The 25916-nt window shown below is 42.5% G+C and overlaps 2 protein-coding genes across 3 annotated transcripts in view; one reads left to right on the plus strand and one right to left on the minus strand.

The window, feature by feature from the left end:
- mtor (mechanistic target of rapamycin kinase) overlaps positions 1-25916 on the minus strand; it is a 132396-nt gene that overhangs the window by 88766 nt on the left and 17714 nt on the right. For both annotated transcript variants that reach the window (XM_029664276.2, XM_029664275.2), the window contains exons 22-28: positions 24679-24791; positions 24090-24252; positions 23500-23592; positions 21921-22064; positions 21317-21459; positions 20354-20516; positions 19936-20081 (exon numbers count right to left, since the gene is read on the minus strand). In XM_029664276.2, the coding sequence (XP_029520136.1) occupies positions 19936-20081; positions 20354-20516; positions 21317-21459; positions 21921-22064; positions 23500-23592; positions 24090-24252; positions 24679-24791 (965 nt within the window). The remainder of the gene's footprint in view (positions 1-19935; positions 20082-20353; positions 20517-21316; positions 21460-21920; positions 22065-23499; positions 23593-24089; positions 24253-24678; positions 24792-25916) is intronic.
- On the plus strand, positions 11968-16037 carry LOC115132059 (angiopoietin-related protein 7-like). Its single transcript, XM_029664277.2, has 5 exons — positions 11968-12556; positions 14007-14107; positions 14365-14559; positions 14936-15131; positions 15274-16037. The coding sequence occupies exons 1-5, from the start codon at positions 12193-12195 to the stop codon at positions 15441-15443; spliced, it is 1026 nt and encodes a 341-aa protein (XP_029520137.1). The 5' UTR covers positions 11968-12192; the 3' UTR covers positions 15444-16037.

Genomic DNA, 25916 nt, shown 5'->3' on the forward strand with positions numbered 1-25916 from the left:
AGACTGACGAGTTTCAGAAGAAAATTCTTTGTTTCTGACCATTTTGAGCCTGTAATCGAACCCACAAATGCTGAAGCTCCAGATACGCAACTAGTCTAACGAAGGAAAGATTTATTGCTTCAGTGTTCAGCTGTGCTAACATAATTGCAAAAGGGTTTTCTAATGATCAATCAGCCTTTTAAAATGATAAACTTGGATTAGCTAACACAACGTGCCATTGGAACACAGGAGTGATGGTTGCTGATAATGGGCCTCTGTACGCCTATGTAGATATTCCATAAAAAAATCTGCCCGTTTCCAGCTACAATAGTAATTTACAACATTAACAATGTCTACACTGTATTTCTGATCAATTTGATGTTATTTTAAAGGGGGGGAATGTGTTTTTCTTTCAAACACAAGTACATTTCTGCGTGACCCCAAGCTTTTGAACGGCAGTGTATATGCAAATGTTTATGATCAGTACAATAAAATAAGTCCAAAATGGAAGGGAAACAGATTGATTGTCATCTGTAGCACCACGAAATCAGCCAAAACAAGCTCAATAACTCCATGCATACTCCTACTGAATATGCATTCACCTGTATTGTGGCTAGGCCTAGGCTACATCTTGATTTACCCAATTTATCAATATAGATTAACAATTCAAATAAATTATTACCATTATGTAGTTCGATTGGTAATAAAAACAGTCAAACTGATAGTAAGATTGTATAATTGATTCATTACTGCATACATGGCTGTCTCTGAAAAAATGTTACGTCAAAAGAGTCTAATGTAACGAAATTGTAATTACCTCAAAAGATGCCCAAAGCTTGAACAGAGCAGTAGCTGAGTTTATCTGTCTGGATCAAGTGGTATTCTGTGACAATAGCTATTATGCCTGCTTCTTCTGCCGTGGTATCGCTTTGATATTGTTTTGGTATTGTTTGGTTATTGAGTTTTGTGATGGTATCGAGTATTGTGAAACTAAACCTGGAATCAGTTTAAGTAAAATTCTGGTATAGTGACATCACTAGTATATGGGGATCGCAATGCACAGCCTTGAACGCACAGATCTGCCAGTGGATGCTCTTCAAAGTGGTTTCGAGTCCAGACTCGCGGTAAACGTCTTTAAAATAACTAACACAATACTGACACCTGTAGGATAAAGAGAGTGCTTTACTTTGTGAAGGACGCGCTTATGGACAAGTGTTTGTGCTCGTCCATCTACGTCAACATTTCTAATTGGCTGATGCAGAATATGTTTCAGGAAATAATCCCCGTCTGTCTGGTGAGGTTAGCATAGGGCTAACGTGTGCCAGATTATCTGATGGGACCAGGTAGAATGTAGCATTCTATCACATGCAAGTAAATCAACGCTTATGCACATTGAGCAGGAGCAACTGTTTAAATTTAAACTGATTCTAATTAAACCGTTTGCAATTCAAATAAATAGCAATCCCTCCGAGACCGATGTTATCCCAGTATCCAGAAATCTTTCATCTTTCGTCAATTTACAGTGAGCTCCAAAAGCATTAGGACAAGTGGAACATTCTTTATTGTTTTGGCTCTATACTCCAACACTTTGGATTTTAAATTATACAATGACCAAAAAAAAGTATTGGGACAAATTTGTGCATCCAACTTTATCACTCTTCATTTACAATTCATTCAGGATTATCTGTAATCATTTTAGCATCCACATGAATGAAACATTTTCTTATTTACAATAAAAGTGACTCAAAAATGACACAATACACTATTTACCATGAATTTCTAAGGGCATAAAATAATCAGAAACACAACCAAAACAAACAGCAAATGCACCCAACAAAATGTGTAGAGTCACAAGCTTGATGGAGTCATTGCGTGCTGTGAATATGGGACCAAATACTTAACTTTTGACTACTTAATACATATATACAGTGCATTCAGAGAGTATTCAGATCCGTTGACTTTTTCCATTTTGTTACGTAACCACCTTATTCTAAAATTGATTAAATTAAAACATTTTCCTCATCAATCTACACACAATACCCCATAATGACAAAGTGAAAACAGGTATACCTTATGTACATAAGTATTCAGACCCTTTGGTATGAGACTCAAAATTGTGCTCAGGTGCATCTTGTTTCCAATGATCATCCTTGAGATGTTTCTACAAAAAAGAAAAATTATACACCCCTGTCTATATAAGGTCACACAGTTGACAGCGTATGTCAGAGCACAAACCAAGCCATGAGATCTAAGAATTTGTCCGTAGAGCTCCGAGACAGGATTGTGTCGAGGCACAGATCTGGGGAAGGCTACCAAAACATTTCTGCAGCATTGAAGGTCCCCAAGAACACAGTGGCCTCCATCATTCTTAAATGGAAGCAGTTTGGAACCACTAAGACTCTGCCTAGAGCTGGCCGTTAGGCCTAACTGAGTAAATCGGGGGTGAAGGACCAAGAACCCGATAGTCACTCTGACAGAGCTCCATAGCTCCTCTGTGGGGATGAGAGAACCTTCCAGGAGGACCATCATCACTGCAGCACTCCACCAATCAGGCCTTTATGGTAGTGACTTGAACCCGGAAGCCACTCCTCCTCGCTTGGAGTTTGCCAAAAGGCACCTAAAGGAATCTCAGACCATGAGAAACAAGATTCTCTGGTCTGATTTAACTCTCTTGCCAAGTGTCACGTCTGGAGGAAACCTGGCCCAATCCCTACGATGAAGCATGGTGGTGGCAGCATCATGCTGTGGGGTTTTCAGTGGCAGGGACTGAGAGAAGTCAGGATGAAGGGAAAGATGAACGGAGCAAAGTACAGCGAGATCCTTTTTTCTACCAATTTCGTGGTATCCAATTGTTTTAGTAGCTACTATCTTGTCTCATCGCTACAACACCCGTACGGGCTCGGGAGAGACGAAGGTTGAAAGTCATGCGTCCTCCGATACACAACCAACCACTGCTTCTTAACAGCAGCGAGCATCCAACCCGGAAGCCAGCTGCACCAATGTGTCGGAGGAAACACCGTGCACCTTGGTTAGCGCGCACTGCGCCCAGCCCGCCACAGGAATCGCTGGTGCGTGATGAGACAAGGACATCCCTACCGGCCAAGCCCTCCCTATCCCGGATGACGCAAGGCCAATTGTGCGTCGCCCCACGGACCTCCGGTTACGACAGAGCCTGGGCGCGAACCCAGAGTCTCTGATGGCACAGCAGTACAGCGCCCTTAACCACTGCGCCACCCGGGAGGCCCTAGTACAGCGAGATCCTTGATGAAGTCCTGAGCTCTCTGAGCAGGTTCACCTTCCAACAGCCGAAGGTTCACCTTCCAACAGGACAACGACCCTAAGCACACAGCCAAGACAACGCAGGACTGGCTTCGGGACAAGTCTCTGAATGTCCTTGAATGGCCCAGCCAGAGCCCGGACTTGAACCCGAACGAACATCTCTGGACACACCTGTAAATATTTGTGCAGCGACGCTCCCCATCCAATCTGCAAAGAGGAATGGGAGAAACTCCCCAAATACAGGTGTGCCAAGCATGTAGCGTCATACCCAAGAAGACTCGAAGCTGTAATTGCTGTCAAAGGGGCTTCAACAAAGTACTGAGGAAATGGTCTGAATTATTATGCAAATGTCATATCAGTTTTTTACTCTCACTACATTTGCATAAATGTCTAAAAGCCTGTTTTTGCTTTGTCATTATGGAATATTGTGTGTAGATTGATGCGGGGGGAAAAACTATTTTAACCCATTTTAGAATATGGCTGTAATGTAATAAAATGAGGTAAAAGTCAAGGGGTCTGAATTTGTCCCAATAGTTTTGGTCCCTAAAATGAAGGGATTACGTACACAAAGTCCTGTGATTTCTAAACGGTTCACCCGATATGGATGAAAACACCCTCAAATTAAAGCTGAAAATCTGCACTTTAACTTCATAGTCATATGTATTATTTCAAATCCAAAGTGCTGGAATACAGAGCCAAAATAACAAAACACTTGCTACTGTCCCAATAGTTTCAGAGCTTACTGTAGTTATGGACCACAAATCTGTTTGGCATTAACTCAGTACAGACCACAGAGAATTACAGAAGAATTCACATCACTAACAATTTGATGGAAATCACAGCAAAGACCAAAGGTAACAGAAAGGTAATTTAATATCTACATACATTTTCAACCCTGGAATGTCTTCAGAAAGTATTCACACCACTTTGTTTTGTGTTACAGCCTGAATGGATTAAAAATGACATACACACAATACCCCATAACGTCAAAATGGAATGATGTTTTTAGAATTGTTCACAATTTAATAAAGAAGTAAAAGCTGAATTGTCTTGAGTCAATAAGTACTCAGCCCCTTTGTTATGGCAAGCATAAATAAGTTAAGGAGTAAAATGTGCTTAACAAGTCACATAATAAGTCTTTTTGAAAGACTACCTCATCTCTGTACCCCACACATACAGATGATGATTGTAAGGTACCTCAGTCAAACAGTGAATTTCAAACACAGAATCAACCATAAAGACCAGGGAGGTTTTCCAATGCCTTGCAAAGAAGGGCACCTATTGGTAGACAAAAAAAGCAGACGTTGAATATCCCTTTGAGCATGGTGAAGTTATTAATTACACTTTGATGGTGTATAAATACACCCAGCCACTTCAAAGATACAGGTGTCATTCTTAACTCAGTTGCCGGAGAGGAAGGAAACACGCTCAGGGATTTCACCATGAGGCCAATGTTGACTTTAAAAAAGTTAAGAGTTTAATGGCTGTGATAGGAGAAAACTGAGGATGGATGAACAACATTGTGGTTACTCCACAATACTAACCTAATTGAAAGAGTGAAAAGAAGGAAGCCTGTATTGAATACCAATGTTCCAAGACATGCATCCCATTTGCAATAAGGCACTAAAGTATTGTGGCAAAGCAACTAACCTTTCGTCATGAATACAAATTGTTATGTTTGGGGTAAATCCAATACAACAACATGACTAAGTACCACTCCCTGGATTTTCAAGCATAGTGGTGGCTGCATCATGCTATGGGTATGCTTGTAAATCGCTATGAACTGGGGAGTTTCAGGATAAAAAATAAACAGAATGAAGCTAAGCACAAGCAAAATAGTAGAGGAAAACCTGGTTCAGTCTACTTTACACCAGACACTGGGAGATTAATTCACATTTAAGCTGGACAATAACCTAAAACACAAGAAAATCTATACTGAAATTGCTTACCAAGAAGGCAATGAATGTTCCTCAGTGGCCGAGTTAGCATCATCTTAAATCTGCTTGAAAGTCTATGGCAAGACCTGAGAATGGTTGTCTAGCAATGATCAACAACCACTGACAGGGCTTGAAGAATTTTGAAAATAATCAAATGGGCAAATGTTGCACAATCCAGGTGTGGAAACCTCTTAGAGACTTACCCAGAAGGGGTCACAGCTGTAATCCCTGCCAAAGGTGCTTCTACAAATGATTGATTCAGGGCTGTGAATACTTGCGTGAGATATTTCTGTATTTCATTTTCTATAACTTTGCAAACATTTCTAAAAACATTTTGTTCACTTTGTCATTATGGGGCATTGTGTGTAGATGGGTGAGATTATTTCTCAAATAAATTTTGAATTCAGGCTGTAACACAAAGTAGAATAAGTCAATACTTTCTGAAGGCAGTGTATCTTCGTTTGAAATGGAATGTTTTACTTAATACGCATCATAATAGCAGTACAGAATAGCTCTAAATACATCAATGTAGGTCTGTGTGCATAAAAGTAAAAGGATAAAACAAGGTTTGCATTTGTACATCTGATTCAAGCAACTTGTTCTACGATAAAAAAATAAAAAAGGTCATCTGTGCAGAGGTACTTGACATCAGGTGGAAGACTTTACTTTAATACATGTTATATAATTTTAGCTCAGAGAGGAGCCCTGGAATTTGTTGGCTCCCGTTACGTCCCTCTCCCTAATTGAACCCATGAGTGCTTTGACTGAGACGGACAGCTTGGCCCTCTGGTCACCGGACAGTTTGATTTCAAACGCTTTACAGGGGTTTTTCGAAAGAAGATGTCTGGCGGTGAGCAACTTCTGATGAGAAACACTTGGCACGATTCATTCCATCAGCTCAAGCGCAGTGTTTTCCACTAGCGTCGGCTATACAGCCGGTTCCACACATTTTCAGCCAGGTACTTTTTTCACTTAAATTAACTGGGCTACTTCTTTACAATTTGCAGGAAAAAAGTCCACCAAGCCCTCTCCCGCTTGAATGAATGATATGAATAAACCATACTACTTTTAAATTCAGAAAAAAGTCTGCCAAACTCTTCCCCGCTAGAATGAACAGTATGCATCTTCTACCGATCTATTGACAAAGTGAGTATTGACAGGGAAACACTGAGGGTTTGACAGTTGTCTGTCCCGGTTCCTCTCTCTGTGTGTGTGTGTGTGTGTGTGTGTGTGTGTGTGCGCTGTGGTTGCAGTCAAATGTCTTTACACGGAGGGAGAGAGCATGATGCTCCTTCATCGTCTATTGTAACGACTAGTCGAAATCCACATAGTTTATTGTATCTAGCACATTCATTTAATTTATTTTGCATGTTTCATATGAACCCACAAAGTGATGGCGCATAGGCTAACGGTGCTTTGATTGATGAACAGCAAGCTTAACTAGTTTATAAAAGGTGTCGAACTGACTGAATAAAGTCAATCTCCTTCATCTCTTTGACATTCAATAATGTCCATGGTATCACATCGGGATAAGTAAACTAAAGATCTCATTTGTATTTTTGATATATAGTCCATTAGGACTTGCCAGACACTGATGTTAAAATGAGTGACTTGTCAGTAGCCTACCGAAACACATCGGTTAGAGAGCCGTTCATTTGGCTCCCATATTTGTATTCTGGTAGGCTTTTTGCCGATTATCTGCAGATAAATTATGAGGAAAAAAATGATGGATATGGTAAATCGTCCTCACTGCAGGAACAAAAGGTAGGCTTGTGGAAAGATAGCCTCACTCTTGTCCAAAATGTGATAAAATAAATAAATAAAACAGATTGAATTGTTATGAAGCTAAAGATAAGGCATTTTCAAAGATATTGATAAACAGTGCCTTCGGGAAGGATTCAGACCCTATGACTTTGTCCACATTGTGTTACGTTACAGCCGTATTCTAAAAATGGATTTAAAAAAGAATCCTCACCAATCTACGCACAATACCCCATAATGACAAAGCGGAAAAAACAGATTTTTAGAAATGTTTGCTTATTTATTAAAAATACAAAACAGAAATATGTAAATAACGTATGTATTCAGACCATTCACTATGAGACTCGAAATTGAGCTCAGGTGCATCCTGTTTCCCTTGATCATCATTGAGATGTTCACACAACTTCATTTGAGTCCACCTGTGGTAAATATAATTGATTGGACATGATTTGGAAAGGCACACAACTGTTTATAAGGTCCCACAATTGAGAATGCATGTCAGATCAATAACCAAGCCATGAGATCAAATGAATTGTCCGTGGAGCTCAGAGACAGGATTGTGTCGAAGGCAAAGATCTAGGGAAGGGTACCAAAACATTTTTGCATCATTGAAGGTCCAAGAACACAGTGGCCTCCATTATTCTTAAGTGGAAGAAGTTTGGAACCATGAAGACTCTTCCTAGAGCTGGCCTCCCAGCCAAACTGAGCAATCAGGGGAGAAGGGCCTTGGTCAGGGAGGTGGCCAAGAACCTGATGGTCACTCTGACAGAGCTCCAGAGTTCCTCTGTGGAAATGGGAGAACATTCCTGAAGCACAACCATCTCTACAGCACTCCACCAAATCAGGACTTTATGGTAGAGAGACCAGACGGAAGCCACTCCTTAGTAAAAGGCACATAACAGCCCGCTTGGCACCAAAAGACTCCAGGGCCATGAGAAAACAAGATTCTCTGGTCTGATGAAACCAAGAAATAACTATTTGGCCTGAATGCCAAGCGTCAGGTCTGGAGGAAACTTGGCACCATCCCTACGGTAAAAGCATGGAGGTGGCAGCATCATGCTGAGGGGATGTTTTTCAGTGGCAGGGACTGGGAGTGTAGTCAGGATTGAGTCAAAGATGAACGGAGCAAAGTACAGAGAGATCCTTGATGAAAACCTGCTCCAGAGTGCTCAGGACCTCAGACTGGGGCAAAAGTTCACCTTCCAACAAGACAACGACCCTAAGCACACAGCCAAGACAACACAGGAGTCACTTCAGGACAAGTCTTAATGTCCTTGAGTGGCCCAGCCAGAGCACGGACTTGAACCCAAACAAACATCTCTGGAGAGACCAGAAAATTGCTGTGCAGCAACGCTTCCTACCCAGTCTAACAGAGCTTGAGAGGATCTGCAGAGAAGAACGGGAGAAACCACCAAATACAGGTGTGCCAAGCTTGTAGCATCAAACCCAAGAAGAAGACTCGAGGCTGTAAGCGCTGCCAAAGGTGCTTCAACAAAGTACTGCGTAAAGGGTCTGAATACCAATGAAAATGTGATATTTCAGCTCCTTATTGTTTAATAAATTAGCAAAAATTTCTAAGAGCCTGTTTTTGCTTTGTCATTATGAGGTAGTGTGTGTAGATTGAGGGGGGGGGACTATTCAATTAATTTCATAATAAGCCTGTAACCTAACAACATGTGGAACAAGTCAAGGAGCTCTGAAGGCACTGTAGGTCTACTGATTTAATCCAAGTCTGACAATGGAGTAGACAACTGCTGATTTCTGTGTAGCAAAGCCCACGATTAACACCAGCTTCATTCTTCAATCATACCTGTATTGCAGATACCTGACAAAAATGGCTCTAAAAAAAGGTTGTTTGGAGCCTACGGAAGTCCGCAGACCAGATTATTTAGGAATAAATATGTTGGTCAATAGATACACAAGTTGATTTTAAATAAATTACATACTGCAATTCACAAAGAGAGTTGCAATTGTTGAAATTCTTTCACTAATTTAACTGTGGCCATCACACAATTTGTTTGATTTTAAATGTAACCTTTAATTTATTTAAGATAATTTGGGCAATTCACTTCATTTTTCTGTTTAAATAAAAATATATAATTTAAAGAACAACCATATCTTGCAGTAAAATACTTTACTCTTAAGAGAAGACAGGTTAAATGTTTTTTTTTTTTTAAATGGTGTAATGTCCTGATCATATAGGCCTAGGTCTAGACGATATCCCCATAAACTAGCAATACACTGAATTCAAACATGTTCAGTCACTCAAATTGTAAACACAATACCACAACTTTCCAATCTGGGAGGTAAACTCATTAAAGTATGTAATCATTTTGCTGCATTTTAAAGATGGAATCAAGACATTAGAATGTGACAGAGGCCACCAAAATAGAGCTTGTTACGCAAAACAAATGCATAACCTGAGCCTGGGGATCCTGGCTGGCTACTCCATGTGCTTGTGGAAAACACCACATGCTTATCAAAAGTAGAGAAACATCGTGTTGGGAGCAGCAGGGCGAGCTCTTAATGTGTTTTTTAAATTGCATAGAAAACTATAAGGGCTATCCATGGGAGCCACACAAATAGGGGGCCTTCGCGGAGGTTTATTGGTCTTAACACCTCTAATGTCAATGGGTGCTCTGCATTCTTCACATGCCGCATGGTGCGAAGCAAGAGAATATTTTGAGAAAACAGTGAATCTGGGGGGAAAAGCAACGTGGTGCTAACAGTATGAACTAGCATCCAGCAGGAAGTTCCAGCACTAGTGCTATTTGACAGATTCCAGGCCCAATGAATAGCAAGGCCTCAGGGACATATTGCTTGAGAGTGAAATATGATTCACAACACAGTTTTTATGCATCGAGAATATCTAGGAAAGCGTTTTATCCACTTATTTCCTAAAGACTGACTCACGCTTATGACTAAACCAAACGCTACACAAAATATCTAGGAAATCGTATTATCCACATATTTCCTAAAGACTGACTCACGCTGATGACTAAACCAAACGCTACACAAAAAAATATACTCAATGGGCATGACATGAGGAAAATATTGTGATTTGTATTCCTCTAAGTCTTTATTCACAGCAGAAATTCTTGTGAATTTCTTGTGAAAGAGGTGACAAGGTATAGCATGTGGCCAACATTTTGATGCCATATGTGACCGGTTACAGTATATATATATATATATCACACACACGGTCAAATGTTTTAGAAGACCTACCTAGAACAACTTAAATGGTTTTCCTTTATTTTTTACATTGTAGAATAATAGTGAAGACATCAAAACAAAACACACATGGAATCATGTAGTAACCAAAAGTGTTAAATAAATCCAAATATATTCTTCAAAGTAAACACCCTTTCACTTGATGACAGATTTGCACACTCTTAGCATTCTCTCCAAAAATGCATCCTGTTTGCAAAAAGGCAAAAAAATGGGGCAAAGCAATTCACTTTGTGTCCTGAATACTAGGTGTTGTTATGTTTTCGCAAATCCAATACACAAATCCAATACACATTACTGAGTACCATATGCTCCATATTTTGAAGCATAGTATTGGTTGCATCGTGTTATGGGTATGCTTGTAATCACTAAGAACGGAAGTTTTTTTTGAAAGCACAGGAAAATCCTAGAAGAAAACCTGTTTCAGTCTACTTTCCACCAGACACTAGTAGATGAATTCACCTTTCAGCAAGACAATAACCTAAAACACAAGGCCAAATCAATACTGGAGTTGCTTACCAAGAAGACAGTGAAAGTTCCCGAGTGGCCGAGTTCCAGTTTTGACTTAAATCTACGGCAAGACTGTCTAGCGATGATCAACCACCAACTTGACAGAACTTAAGAATTTTGAAAATAACAAAATGGGCAAATGTCACACAATACAGGTGTGGAAAGTTCTTAGACTTACCCAGAAACACTCACAGCTGTAATCAATGCCAAATATTCTAACATGTATTGACTCAGGGGTGTCAATACTTATGTAAATGAGATATTTCTGCATTTCATTTTCACAACATTTAAAAAAATATATGTTTTCATTGTAATTATGAGGTATATATGTAGAAGGATGATAAAATAAAATAAAATCTATTTAATCCATTTTGAATACAGGCTGTAACAACAAAATGTGGAATAAGTCAAGGGATATGAATACTTTCTGAAGGCGCTGTAGATAGTTCTGAAGACATGTTGATTGAGGAAACTATTTGGTTCTCACTGTCGGGGCATTCGATCACAAGGACATCAAACTGAGGAGCACAGCGCGCACACACACTTTAAATCCCAAACACAAACAAAAGTATAAAAGCCAAGTCCTTTCTGGTGGAGGTTTGACATTCATTCAGCTCTTTTGTGGCTAGCTTGTCCCTCGATGTACAGTAACTGGTTGATTTATTGTCACTCATGTTTACTCATTGTCACTCATATTGTTAATCCACTGTGCAAGAAAGGGACAGAAACACACACAGTGGCATCGATAACATACGTGTGCTTAACCCTCAATTAAGAGTACTTAGCACCTTAAATTCCTTTGGCATGTAAAGAGGCAGCGTTTATTGCTGAAACGTTCCCGAGGGTGACACACAACTACCATTAAAAAGGACTACCTTCAGGTGTGAAGGCAAGCCAAAGATACGTTGCACACATACCATTACTTTGAGCAGTAAAATCACAAAGCTTGATACAAGTATCAAAAGTAATTAGCAAGGTATGCCTCTGTATAAAGACGAGTCATAGGGAAGGAAAGGCTATTGGATACAAAGCCGCTCCCTTCTGTGCTCTTTCAGACAGGGCGAAAAATAAACTTTCAACACCTGACAAAGAAACGAGACACAGTGCAGAACCAACAAGAGTGAGCGAGAGAGAGATGGAGAGGTGGAGGGGGGGAGAAACAGGGGTGGGGAAGGCCCTCCGCCCAGAGGGTTGGAGGGGGGTCAGTGACTGTGAGCACAACCACAAAAGGGGAGGGCACATATGTCAAAAATATTTAAGATGCACCAGCCACAGCAGTGCTTTACTGAGGAGCAAAGAGCCTGAGCAAACAGTTGGCTAAAGGGAGCTTCACTTCAACCAGTCAGGACTTTGATTCCTAACTCACTCCAACCAATCCTGTTCACTTAGCCTCTTCAGGACCTCCAGCACCGCTAAAGAATCAGACTGGACCAGGACAGCTTGTATTCCAGCAGAGCAAGAACATAGGTGCAAGTATCACATTTTTGAAACATAGAAAATGGTTAAGATGTCTTTGCGCACGGTGGCTCTGACTGTCACCCTGCTGCTGGTGCTGACAGAAGCGTGGGCACAGAACCCAAGGAAGAGGCTGGCGCCACCCAAGCCTCCAAAGGCACAGTGCTGCGATGAGGTGCGCTCCCTGAAGGTACAGGTGGCCAACCTAACCAGCATCCTGGAGGAGCTGAACCGCAAGCAGGAGGCAGACTTGATGAACGTAGTTCGGCAGATGATGGAGCTGGACAAGCAGAACCGGCAGCAGGAGGCCCGCGTCACAGAGGCCGAGAGCAAGTATTCCGAGATCAACAACCGGGTGGAGATCATGCAGCTACAAGCCGTGGAGTCTGCCATTCAGACCTCGTCAGGTAAGAACTTACCATGTGGATGTATCCCAGGTTCTTGGGTCAGGGAATTAAGCCCCTTTAATTTGTTCATTGCACCACAGCAACAAAGAAGAAAAGAGAAATTAAACAAATTAAATTTAAAATGTCGTGTTTTCATTACTTAACTTCAGTGGAGAAAAAAAAAGAGGCTAAATTAAGGCATCAAAAACGGTTTGAAATTGAATAATTAGTAGGAATAAAACTCAAAAAGGTTTTCTGGTGAAAATAATAGCCTTTGAGTAGGTGAATGCAGTAGTACAGTAGTGACTGTGACAAATGGCCAGAGTGGAAATCTGTCCAGCTCCACATGGCAGACCCAGTTAAGTTTAGACCCAGACGATTCTTCTCTCTCTCCCTCTCTATCGCGCTTGCCTGCTCAGCATATTCTGCCAGATGCTCTCCACAGGTGTGAAAATCATATCACTGGCTGCCATACATTACACACTGCCATATATATATATATATTCATAGCACACACCTAATGTCAGACACACAGGAAATTTGGTTGTCTTAAATGTATTTTTTCCTCCTCTTTATGACAGTCAGTCAGTCTGCAGTCAGAAAACGATCCACTTAAAAATACCCCTTAAAGAGAGACGCGACTATTAGTTTCAAAACCATTAAACAACCAAACAAAATGTGTTCTATTAGATTGGTATGTAGGGTGGTGTTGTTTGTCAAAAATACAAGCATTTTAAATTTACAGGACACTAGAAACATATTTTTGGACAAACTATAATTAGCTGTGGTGGCTCTGAATCTTGGGCACCAAACAGCTGCCATCAATTGGTGATAATGGAGATTATAGTGTGCAAGCCTGTCTGGGTGTCTCATGGCAACCAAAAGCCATAATTTGAACTCGTAGTCTCCTGTCTGCACGAAGTCTGTCAATAAAGACCACCTCCATCAAAGCCAAATTGTTTCCATCAGTCATCTGAACTTAACCAAACCATTCATCACTGTGGGGAGATTTAACCAGGCATGTCGAAGTGTACTCTTTTCATACCCTATTAGCCAGTCTTAGCAGTGTTGCTTTTATGATTCAGGCACGGTAAACAGAGAGAAGCTTTATAAAAAAGACAAATTACAGAGACACTGTGCAGACGGGGAAGCAGAGCAGGAAGAAAAGCAAAGATCGGAGTGATTCCACTTCAGCCTCGAAAACACTTCAGCCCCCTTTTGATGCATTGGATCCATTTCTCCCCAGTGATCTCAGAGCACCACTAACCGCATCACCATACCATCACATGAACAATTGAGAGAACTACGCAAAGAAACTGAACCATGCCGTGGATAATATCCTTTTATCTCAAAAGTCTGACTTCTCTGCCAGACATCCATTCCCATAATTCAGTCAATTAGGATTTTTTAAATCCACCATGAAACGGCATCTGGTTTGGCCATCTCTAATGACATAACCTTTATTTTCTAGATGCTGTCTACGACTGCGCATCCCTGTACACCAAGAACTACAAGATCTCGGGGGAGTACAAACTGCCTGCAGATGACTTCCTGAATACCCCTGAGATCAACGTAAGTGATGAACCCTGTAACTGCAAACAAGTTTTAGGTTCACACATACCTGCTACATTGTAGTCTCTGTAGACTACTCTGTAGACTTGCACAGACTTGTTGGGGTAAGTTGTTTACATTTACATTTTAGTCATTTAGCAGACGCTCTTATGCAGAGCAACTTACAGTTGTGAGTACATACATTTTTGTACTGGTCCCCCGTGGGAATCGAACCCACAACCCTGATCCGCATGTTTAACCTGTGCTGTTGGTTTCAGGTATTCTGTGACATGGAAAGCAATGGCGGTGGGTGGACGATCATCCAGAGACGCAAGGTGGGCCTGACCTCCTTCAACCGCGACTGGAAACAGTACAAGAACGGCTTTGGCACCATCCGCGGAGACTTCTGGCTGGGCAATGACAACGTCTTCCGTATGACAAGGCAACCCAGCACACTGAGGATAGAGATGGAGGTACAAAGGACGGCTGAGGGTGGGAAACCCAAACCAGGCTAGCCGCTTAGACCAGGCCCCAGATATTGAAAGTAGTAAAATAGATAACTTGGTAAAGCTTTCCATGGTTCTGACACACATCACTCCTGGGAAACTGATGTTAGCAAGTGGGAGGTTGCTAACATCAGTTAGGAGCCAGGAGACTGAAGACAGACCACCCAATACACAGTAAAAAGAAAACTCATGGGCATGTGGTAAACCTCTTGCTTCGCCAAAAGTGATAACATTACTATTTTAACTACAAAGTTCAATAATTGTCAGTTGCGTAGTTTTACCACAAGCTGTGCAGCAAATATGTAAATCAGATACTATTTGTGTTTTCTGTTCTCCAATGAAGGACTGGGAAGGCCAGACCCGCTTTGCAGAGTACAGCTACTTCACAGTGAAAAACGAGTTGAACAGCTACAAACTCTTCATCGCCAACTATAGTGGAAATGCCGGGGACTCTCTGCGCTACCACAACAACACCAACTTCAGCACCAAGGGCAAGGACAACGACAAATGTGTGGACGACTGTGCTTCACTACGCAAAGGTACAAAATACTTCAACTCGGGTTTAAATCACAATTTAGATGAATAGATTAAGATTGATTCCATGTAAGAATTCATTGGAATCGATTCCTTGAACACCTTTCAATTTCTTTCCTATTACTATTTTACTATTTTCCCCTACAGGTGGTTACTGGTACAACTGTTGCACTGACTCCAACCTGAATGGCGTGTTCTATCGCTATGGCGACCACATCAAGAACTCAGATGGAATCACTTGGTACGGCTGGCACGGGCCCAACTACTCCCTGAAGAGGGTGGAGATGAAGATCCGGCCACAGAATTTTCAACCATAAACGCTTCGAACTTCAAACCCTGGATGATGTGCATGCTTGCCGAGAGATTTAACAAAGCCTCTGAGAAACCAAAGTCTTTCCCCTTGACCTTTGTTATTGCCTGGAATATTTCTATGGGTTGAATGCGTAATGCATTTAACATGTTTGATTGTAAATTGTAGTTAGTTTTGTATTTATCGTTGAAATACTTTATTTTCTTAAAAGCTTTACAGAAGCCTCTCTACCACTGTTCTGTAAGGGTAACTGAATGTTGCTTCCCTCCATCTGTCTCAAAGCAATAGGGTATATTTATCAGTCCTAACTCAAGCTGTCTACTAGCCTGTGGTTAAGTTGATTACATGTATTTGGCAGGTATGACAATGCAAAAAAAAAATTATGAAGATCCATCAAGTGTTTTGCAATGGGCCTTTGTGAGCTGCTGGAATGGGAACGACCACCCAATGTACTTTCATCAGAAGTACCCGAAAGATTTTTATTGTGAGAGAAAATAACATGTAGATTTTTGGGGAATTGTGTCCTTTGTAAAACGTGTACAGCTCTATATTGTGTTGTTTTGTGGGATAGAAAATAAATGTGTATTTTTAAAAAAACAAAGTGTGTTGCTGATGGTAGTCAATGTGGTTTATTCATCTAGCCGCCTGTCTTAGTTCAATATCATCAAATTATCACAAGTCCCCAATGGTTAGCTGGTTCGGTGAAAGAGCAACAGTAGGTTCGAGAAGCAGACAGTTGATCACCCTCCTGTCTCTGACCAACAATGACCAAGCCTTTGCCTTCAGCCACCACTGATCTCTGACTCTCAGGTCACACTGACATACATGCCACAGGTCACATAGCCAAACTCCAGGAAACACCACACACACACACACACACACACACACACACACACACACACACACACACACGTTTTCCACGACTGCCCGCCCAGTCAATACCACATAAAGAAATTAATAACAGGGCTTTTCAACTACATACTGAAATGGTAAGAGTATATAGTGGAATGCCTTCAGCAAGATGCGCTGCCTGTGCAGTCTCTTCAAATAGGAGCGACGGTCAGGATGGAGGACATTCCAAATAGTGTGGGTGCTTCCATTCCTCACCTTCCCGAGAAAGACTGGCGGACGAGCGACATTCTTAAAAGTAAGTCATTGGGAGCTTAGGGACGGTGACAAATTCTGAGGATAATTTAAGATAGAAGACAAATGACAGAGCCATGCTCATGTATGCAGAGGTTGTGGGTCCACCAGTCCAAAAAGGTTTCCACTGGCAGCTGCGGAGTGGGGCTTGGGCTCCCAAGGAGAACTGGGAAGTTCCCGTCGAATTCCTCATTAATCAAGGAACCCTATGGCCAGGTGTAACCTTTGGGTTGTGTATGTGGAATGCCCCTGTGCTAATGTCTGAGACGTCATTTCTTCGATCTGTCCACTGTAGGGCCTGGCGGGGGACTTTTACAGTTCATTTACAGGGAAGCCCTACTTTCTCAAAAGGGTACTGCCAAAGCCTCTGCTATTTATATCAAGATATCGTACTGAGGGAGACGTTGGCTATTGGTCCTTTTGCTGGCGCTGTAAAAGAGGCAGTATCTTAAAAGTCAAATTAAGGAAATGACTAAATCAATATGCCGTCAAGGAGATATACAATCATATATAGTCTTTCAGATGCTGCTGAGAAGAAACTAAGTATTCATAAAACTATCAAACATTCCAGTAGACGGCCGGAAGCCATCAATTTTAGTAAGAGCTCTTACCTTCTACACAACATTTCAGAGTGCATTTCATATTGATGGATGTCAAGCATTGCACTTCACTTATGATTACTAGCATTACATGGTAGTTAGCAATGGCAGTTAGCAAAGGTAGTTAGCAATGTAATGTATATGGTAGGGAGAGCTTATTTCAAAAGGCAAATAAAACATTTTTAAAAATATATATAATATTATTACATTTTTATCTTGTGATGAGGGAAGCACATCTCAATACTGCATCTGTGTCAGTTTTAAAATGTTTAGTGTGGCACTATTAAACCCCAAAGTTATTTAAAAAATGTTTTATAGAAACCTGGTCGGAGGACTGTACAAAATGTAAATAACGCATATGAGTTAGGACGAGCAGCACTGGATGGGTACCCATCTCACAGTCGGACAGGATAGCTTCTGCTTAAGAGGTTGCAGCCCCTTACATCTGAGCATACCAAACTTTATTTGAAATTTCATTTCCACGGGAAACATTATGGCCGCGTATTTGTTATAAACAGATGGGCCAGATGCAATGACACTCGGTTCCAGCCACTGCAATAAGCGATCGTGCTACCAGTCTCACGATCAAACTGTAAATTAAATCAGCCCTTTCTTTAAGAGGCCTTTATATTAGCAACAGCACCAGAGAGACTCCGTCCAGGCTCCAATCATTTAATTCAAACGAGAAAACATTTAAATTTAACACAAAATGTTATAAAATGACAGGGAATTTGAATGACACGTCATTCTATCAAAATGATATTGCTTTGATCCTCTAATTGTATGAATTTCTTGAGCGGAGTGCCTAGCTACCAGACAGCAAAAGCGACAAGGAAAAAGAACATAGGCCTTTTAGAAAAGGCCAAGAAAACATCCTTCCTTCCTTATCTTAATACCTAAGCCGACGTGATTAAATAGCCTAAGTGAAAGGATGGTTTCCATTCAGATTGGTAATTACTTCAAGCAATGAAGGAAGAAATGAAAGAAGGATTTTAAGTATTTGAACAGGGCCCTAGGCTCACCTACCGCAGTGGTCTAATGGATTAACCCCAGGTCGCAGCTCCTAAATCATTTTTGCTGCCTCAAAGTCCCTCATGCCTTATTCATACTGTATACCCCTGCATCTGGACGGCTGTGGAGCATCATCAAAGTCGCTTTCAATTCCTAGGACGGCGTGGATAATGGAAAACTGTGCATTTCCGCTTCTGTAAATGCCTTCCACAGATTTGAAATGCCTAAATGCTAAATAAATGAAGACCCATATGGTCTGACTAGACTACGTTTTGAGATGACTTTTTGGCGTTCAAATGCCAAAATGAAGGTTCATTACTAAGCCCACCAGCAACAGAGTCCCTGATACCTTACACACAGCTTTCTCTCTTTATTAAGGAAAACATTTAATTGCAATCCACTGCAAAGACAATCTTCCAAATGTCCTGACTGAAGAATATCATGCAATGGCCCAAGAAATCTCTTACTTCTATATACACCAACCAAAGTGATGGAATAGAACAGGCTGCTTGGTGCACAGGAGTCTCATGGGCAAAATACTAGGTTATTTTATGGGAAATCCTGGAGAGGTGAGAACCAGATGGGGAGATTGAAAACACTGAGCTGCTGGCTCCCATCATTCATCAAGGCTGGGAGAAATTGAAAACAGGCCCCTGAGAGAACGCTATTCCAGACCACTCGATGGATGAAAGGAGGCAAACGTCCAATTAAATGGCTGGAAAACAGTTCTCTTCATACAATACCAGCGTAAAAAACAAGGGTGAGAGGTGGGATGGAAAAGATGATAGGAGATATGAAAGAGCTATCGGATGGGGGATGTAGCAACCATTATCTGACTGGTGTAATAAGTTAGACTCATTGACTAAAGGACGTTTAACAACCCCTTTATCAGAGGTTGGCCTTGTCTTTAATGAGGCTTTGTGGTTCACAAATACACAAACACTAAACAAAACCCAAATAATAGGTAATGGAAGAACTAGCAAAGTGTAAGCTAAGAATAGTTGTATTGAGGTGGACACCTGTTCCACTGTGTCCCAACTCAAAACGGACTCCGATTTGGGTAAAGTTAAGTCTGCCAATGCTACAGTGACTAGGCCTAAAGCAAAGAAGCGAGAGAAAAAAGCGCTTAAGCATTAGCTACGGTCGGTTGTTCCATTCATGGCACACTAATCAAAACATCCCACTGCATCAATCGTAGCAGCCTTCTTTCCAAAATAGCTGCCCATCCAGAAATGATCCACTCGCCTTTTCCATGCGGGAGGAATTCCAAACGCATATTTTTCAAGGGTCATCCACAAAATGGACAAAATGTACCAGACCGACATTGTACTTACATAACCGGCGCGCTCTCTCTCGGTTTACACTTTGTCATCAAGGCAAGTAACTTTGAACTACTGGACATCTGGCATCTGTGTTCTCCAGCCATGTGCAATCACACGCATTCCACCAAAACTGACATGGGGGAGCCAAAGAAAATGGCTAAAAGCACTGGGTCTTCCATTCAAGCTATTTTTTGGTTAGGCTTCACCAAGTAGAAATGACCCAACACAAGCAAGAGTTATATAACCCAAGGGGAACCATACAGTATCCGTACTGCCTCAGTAGCTACCTGTAGAATGTCTGAACGATTGATGCTGGCCATAGCCAAGTCTGGGAAGCACAGGAAATGTAGTGTGCAACCACCAAATACTCCCCCGTTCTAAATGGGTTGTGTAGATGAATGTGTTCTCTTAGTGAGGTTCCTACCTGATGAGGGACTCTAGGATGAGAGGAGAGGCGCCCTTCTGGAACTCCAGCTCTTTGTAGTGGAGGGCCTTGGCGTAGGCACGACATTTGGCAGCCCTCTCACCCAGCAGAACAATGCCATTGTCGTCTCTCAGAGGCAGAGGACCCTGAAAAGACACAGGACATTCATTAGACGGGTGGATTGATGGAAGGATGGATGCCGTGGCACTGTGCTGAACCAGCGTTATCCAACAATGGGGTGGGTACACCTTTATTCCAGCCCACACATGATTCAGCTAATAAATACCCAGACAGAGGATAGTGATTGGTGGATTATTTGAATCCGGTCTGTGACTGCAGAGCTGGAACGAAAGCCTGCACACCAAGTAGTTCTCTCCAGGACTGGAGCTGAAGACCTCTGCTCCGAGTATGAACCCACCTTATCGCTGTGCTCCATGAACTCAGCCAGGTTTAGCAGGGTCTGGGTGACCTCGGCGATGTCCTGGGAGGTGAGGGCCAGTTCGATGCTGCGGATCAGCTCATCCTGCTGATCCTCACTCAGCTCAGACCAGCATGACAGGAAGGCTGCGTTGAACAGGTCCCTGACAACGGATGGGAAAGTTAGCAACAGCTCAACAGCAGTAACTTAACATGCTGATATGCTCAACCTCTACATATATTTTTTGTATATAATCCATTTAAGTCTTCAGGGCAAGATATAGGCCTCCTGTTTGTCTTGTTGTGTGTTTGAAGGACCATAAGTTCATTAGTCCATCATAATAATTATATTGGTTAGGCATCAGAAGAAAAAAATTGCCCATGGATGCCACACCAAGGTGTGCCCAAGTTATCGCGGCAAAACAAAACATGATCTGGTTTAAGAGTCGAAAAGATGTGTCTTTTGGTTCAAACTAAACTGCAACTTGACACTTAATAGGACCTCTGTGGCTTACTGTGGACCTCTGTGGCTTACTGTGGACCTCTGTGGCTTACTGTGGACCTCTGTGGCTTACTGTGGACCTCTGTGGCTTACTGTGGACCTCTGTGGCTTACTGTGGACCTCTGTGGCTTACTGTGGACCTCTGTGGCTTACTGTGGACCCTCTGTGGCTTACTGTGGACCCTCTGTGGCTTACTGTGGACCCTCTGTGGCTTACTGTGGACCCTCTGTGGCTTACTGTGGACCCTCTGTGGCTTACTGAGGACCCTCTGTGGCTTACTGAGGACCTCTGTGGCTTACTGAGGACCTCTGTGGCTTACTGAGGACCTCTGTGGCTTACTGAGGACCTCTGTGGCTTACTGAGGACCTCTGTGGGGGGAAAAACAGGGTGACTGCCTGGTGCTCTGAAGTGTGGTGGAATGTGGGATGGAGGGATGGAGAGAAGGAAAGGGGACAGCTATACCTGGCGAGGGGAATGTAGGTTTGGGCCAGAGACCAGCACGAGCGCAGGGCAGGGGACGACGACTCCTTCAGCAGGACCACGCTCAGCCGTCTCAGCCACTCCAGCCAGTCGTCCTTGGACACCTTCCGAGCGGCGCCCCAGGCCTGTGGCCACCAGAAAAATGTAATGAAATCACATCACGTTAATGCACTTCATATGGCAACAGTTGGGGAGGGAAGAAGTTTCCATTAGCAGATCAGACTTGTCAGTGTATGACACTATGTTTAAGAATGATTAGACGTGCCGAGGCAAAGGTGCTTCAAATCGTTGGGCATTGGCATCTTGTAGAAAGGGAAAATTGCTGATTATATCAGTAAGACATTATTTATTGCCTGGTGAAATGTGTTGGATGAAAACAGAGCATTCTGTCAAAGGAAAAAACATTTTAAATATCCACCATGAGACCCTTTGTATGAAAAATCACAATCAATGGACCATGAAGTGATTTAATAATGAGTCTCTAAAACCAAAACAACTTCCCATTTGAGGACAAAAACTAAATGTATTACTTAAAATAAGACAAGGCACAGTGCAGGAAATAAAACACCATTTTATTTCTCCTGACCTTCTGCAGGGCTGTGGTGCTGACGTGGAGCTTCTTCATTGGCCCCGCCTCCGCCGGGCCACTACCGACATCGCCCTGGTTACTGCGCAGCTGGCGATGCTGGAAGATTAAAGGATCCTCTTCCTCCTCCGCCAAAGTGTACCCCTGAGATAAACACAGTTACCATGACACACAAACAGTGAGCTCACACACAAATCAGGTCCTTCGAAACATGTTGTCCACACAAGTTGCATTTCCTTCCTGAAGAGAAGCACACTGTTGACAAGCAACGTCCCTCGATGATTCTTCTTCTATTACACCGTCTGCTCGGAATTCAAATTGAAACGTGCCTTCGTGTGTTCCTCACAAAGACTGCCTCCTCACTATTCTCAACACATTTCATGGCACATGCTGACAATGTGAAAGGGTTGGAGTCAGGACTACTACCACACGATAGCATCATTGTTTTCTGGTATTCTCAGATTTAAAATTGATTAAATTGTTTTTGTCCCTTATCAATCTACACACAATACCCCCATAATGACAAAGCAAAAACAGTTTATTTTGTATTTTTTTTATATATTTGCTCATTTAGATTTTTTAAATTCTACTGAAATATCACATTTACATAAGTATTCAGACCCTGTACTCAGTACTTTGTTGAAGCAATTGCAGTCTTCTTGGATATGACGCTACAATTATTCTCTGCAGATCCTCTCAAGCTCTGTCAGGTTGGATGGGGAGTGTCGCTGCATTTTCAGGTCTCTCCAGAGATGTTCGATCGGGTTCAAGTCTGGGCTCTTGCTGGGCCACTCAAGGACATTCAGAGACTTGTCCCGAAGTCCAGATCTGACGCTTGGCATTCAGGCCAAAGAGTTCAATCTTGGTTTCATCAGACCAGAGAATCTTGTTTCTCATGGTCAGAGTCCTTTAGTTGCCTTTTGGCAAACTCCAAGCGGGCTGTCATGTGCCTTTTACTGAAGAGGGGCTTCTGTCTGGCCACCCTACCATAAAGGCCTGATTGGTGGAGTGCTGCAGAGATGGTTGTCCTTCAGGAAGGTTCTCTGGAGCTCTGTCAGAGTGACGATCAGGTTCTTGGACACTTCCCTGAACAAGGCCCTTCTCCCCCGATTGCTCAGTTTGGCTCGGGAGGCCAGCTCTAGGAAGACTCTTGGTGGTTCCAAACTTCTTCCATTTAATAATGATAGAGGTCGCTGTGTTCTTGGGGACCTTCAATGCTGTAGAAATGGGTTGGTACCCTTCCCCAGATCTGTGCCTCGACACAATCCTGTCACGGAGCACTACGGACAATTCCTTCCATCTCATGGCTTGGTTTTTGCTCTGACATCACTGTCAACTATGGGAACTTATATAGACAGGTGTGTGCCTTTCCAAATCATGTCCAAGCAATTGAATTTGCCACCGGTGGACTCCAATCAAGTTCTAGAAACATCTCAAGGAAGGTCAATGGAAACAGGATGCACCTGAACTCAATTTCGAGTCTCATAGCAAAAGGTCTGAATACTTATGTAAATAAGGTATTTCTAATTTTATATATATATATATATATATATATGATAATAAATAAATAAAAACTGACCTTGACGATCCGACAGATGAGCACGTCATAGCGCTGGTGATTGATCCTGTGCTTCAACATCACTTTGTTCACCATGGGGATAAAGATCTGGTACTGAAGACAGGAAAAGTAGAAAGAAATAGAGACAGAGAGTAAATAAAAGAGTGTCAGGTATGTGGTGGTTTGTGCATTTAATCTGTTCACATCCATCCCCTCTGGCCATAACACTAATGACAGACTGGCGATGCCATCTGTATATGACCTCCGTTGCCCCTGGTTTGATGGTTTGATCAAAAGCTGTTGCTTTTCAAGTCGGGGCCAGACTTCCCTGCATGTGGTCGGTCTGGTTGGGGCTAAGGGGGGTGACCTCATTGACTCTCGTAGGCAGTAACAGTAACGGTCCCAACTGTGGCACCATTTGATGACATCACCGACCCGCAGGAAGTAGTAAAAACTACAGGTACAGGAGAGAACCTTGAAGAGAAACGTATGGTCCTGGTGTGTGTGTCAGTGTGTGTGTGTGTGCCAGTGTGTGTGTGTGTGTGTGTGTGTCAGCTCCTGTTAGCGGTTCTACGAGGGCCCTGTGGTTACGGTAACTAATAATGAGGTACCTTCTTGCCCAGCTGGAAAACGAGCGACGACAACGTGTCCATGGCTGTGCTGCGTAGCTCGGGGGTGTTGTCCAGCGCGCGGACTATGGGGTGAATGATGCGCGACGCATAGTCCGTGAAGTCCAGGGACTCCGTCAGCCGGTCTAGCGTCTCCAAGGCAACCCTGAGGGGTGAAGGAAACACTGATAAACAACGCCTAGAAAAAAAGCTCAGTTACCAAAGCTCACTGGGAGTGCGTTTGGCGAGAAAGGGACATCTCACTCCAAATGCCAGGAAACAGAAATGGAGGCACTTGTCAAGCCCTCTCCGCCCCAAGCCCCAAAGTATTTATGAACACTTTTCCTCCATGACGCCCAGACAATAAATGTAAGACCCTGGCACTTAGTATTTTGGAAAGTGGGCCCAGTTTCTTCAGTACAGTCGCATTAATATAATATTACCAATTGGGAGGAGATGGGGACGGACATTTAACATGGGAGTGAACATACTCATGTGACTCAGTGACCTGTGAGTCGATTCATAAACTGTCAAAATGTACTTCACAGTGCATGTGCTCTATAACCAACTGGACGTGAGATGTTGAACTCACTTGCGGGCCTGTAGAGGTACGTCTGGGGCATCAAACAGCTTGACGATGGGAGGCAGCAACAGGTGGAGGTAGTCGTCCAGGTTAGCACCGAACAGCTGAATGGCATTGAGGAGCTGAAGATACAGTATAGACAACAGAGTTAAAACGGGCAGTATAAGGAATACATCAAGGACAAGGTACACCTAATGGGAGAGACTCACCCAACTGGAGGAGCAAATAGTATGCATCCTTATACTGATTGGATGGTCAAAAAGTATAACAAGACAAGGTTCAGAGGAACTTTCGCCTCCAGCAAAGTAAATTGTTATGTTTTCATTTTACATATGCAATGTGTATGAAAAGTGAGTTGCAATGCCAACATCCATGTCTTTCAAAAGGGGTTCTTAGTCATTGTGAGCAAAGGCTACAGAACAGTGTCCTTTGATACTCCTGGCCCTCCTACTTGCTTCATTATAGCACACTGGTTCCAACACGACCCTCAAGCCATGGATTTCAGCACAGTGAAGTGGCTGGATGTTTTCTGTGCAACTAACACATTTTTTTTTTTACTGAATACAAGGGGGCAGCGGGAATGTCTGTCTGTGTGTGTGTGTGTGTGTGTGTGTGTGTGTGTGTGTATATATATATATATATATATATGTGTGTGTGTGTGTGTGTGTGTACACGTGTCAGGTGTGGATGACGTATAGGCTATGCCATTGACTGTGAGACCCCCCCTTCTTCATTGCCTTGGCGAGACTACAGGAAGTAGGGAGCTCGACTGAACAGCTCCCGCTAATGATGGAGTTCTGTTTTCTTTTCTCTACTTGGACTGGAAGGTAACCCGATTCTTCCTGGCTCTACTGTGACCCTCTGGTAATACATATGGAGGCTAGACCAGGGCTGCCTTACAAATGGCACCCTATTCCCTATATAGTGCACTACTTTTGACCTGAGCCCCGCTATTGGCTCTGGTCAAAAGTAGTGCACTATATAGGGAATTTGAGACATAACCTAGAACTCGGGTTCAAAAGACCATAACCAGACGTACTGTAAGAGGTTGCAGCTAGCTGTGTGCCTCTGGTTATCTAATATCCCATCGCTGCCTTAGAGAAACAAGACACATGCTACACCGGAGAGAGACGTTGAATAACTGTAGTGGGTTAGTAAGAGTGCGATGTTGACCTGTGGTTTATTTTCACCCCCAAGATTTAATGTTTGAGGAAAACCCATATCAGTGTCATAGCTAAAATTGGTGA

Source organism: Oncorhynchus nerka, linkage group LG7 (genome assembly GCF_034236695.1).
Source record: "Oncorhynchus nerka isolate Pitt River linkage group LG7, Oner_Uvic_2.0, whole genome shotgun sequence".
Lineage (NCBI taxonomy): Eukaryota > Metazoa > Chordata > Actinopteri > Salmoniformes > Salmonidae > Oncorhynchus > Oncorhynchus nerka.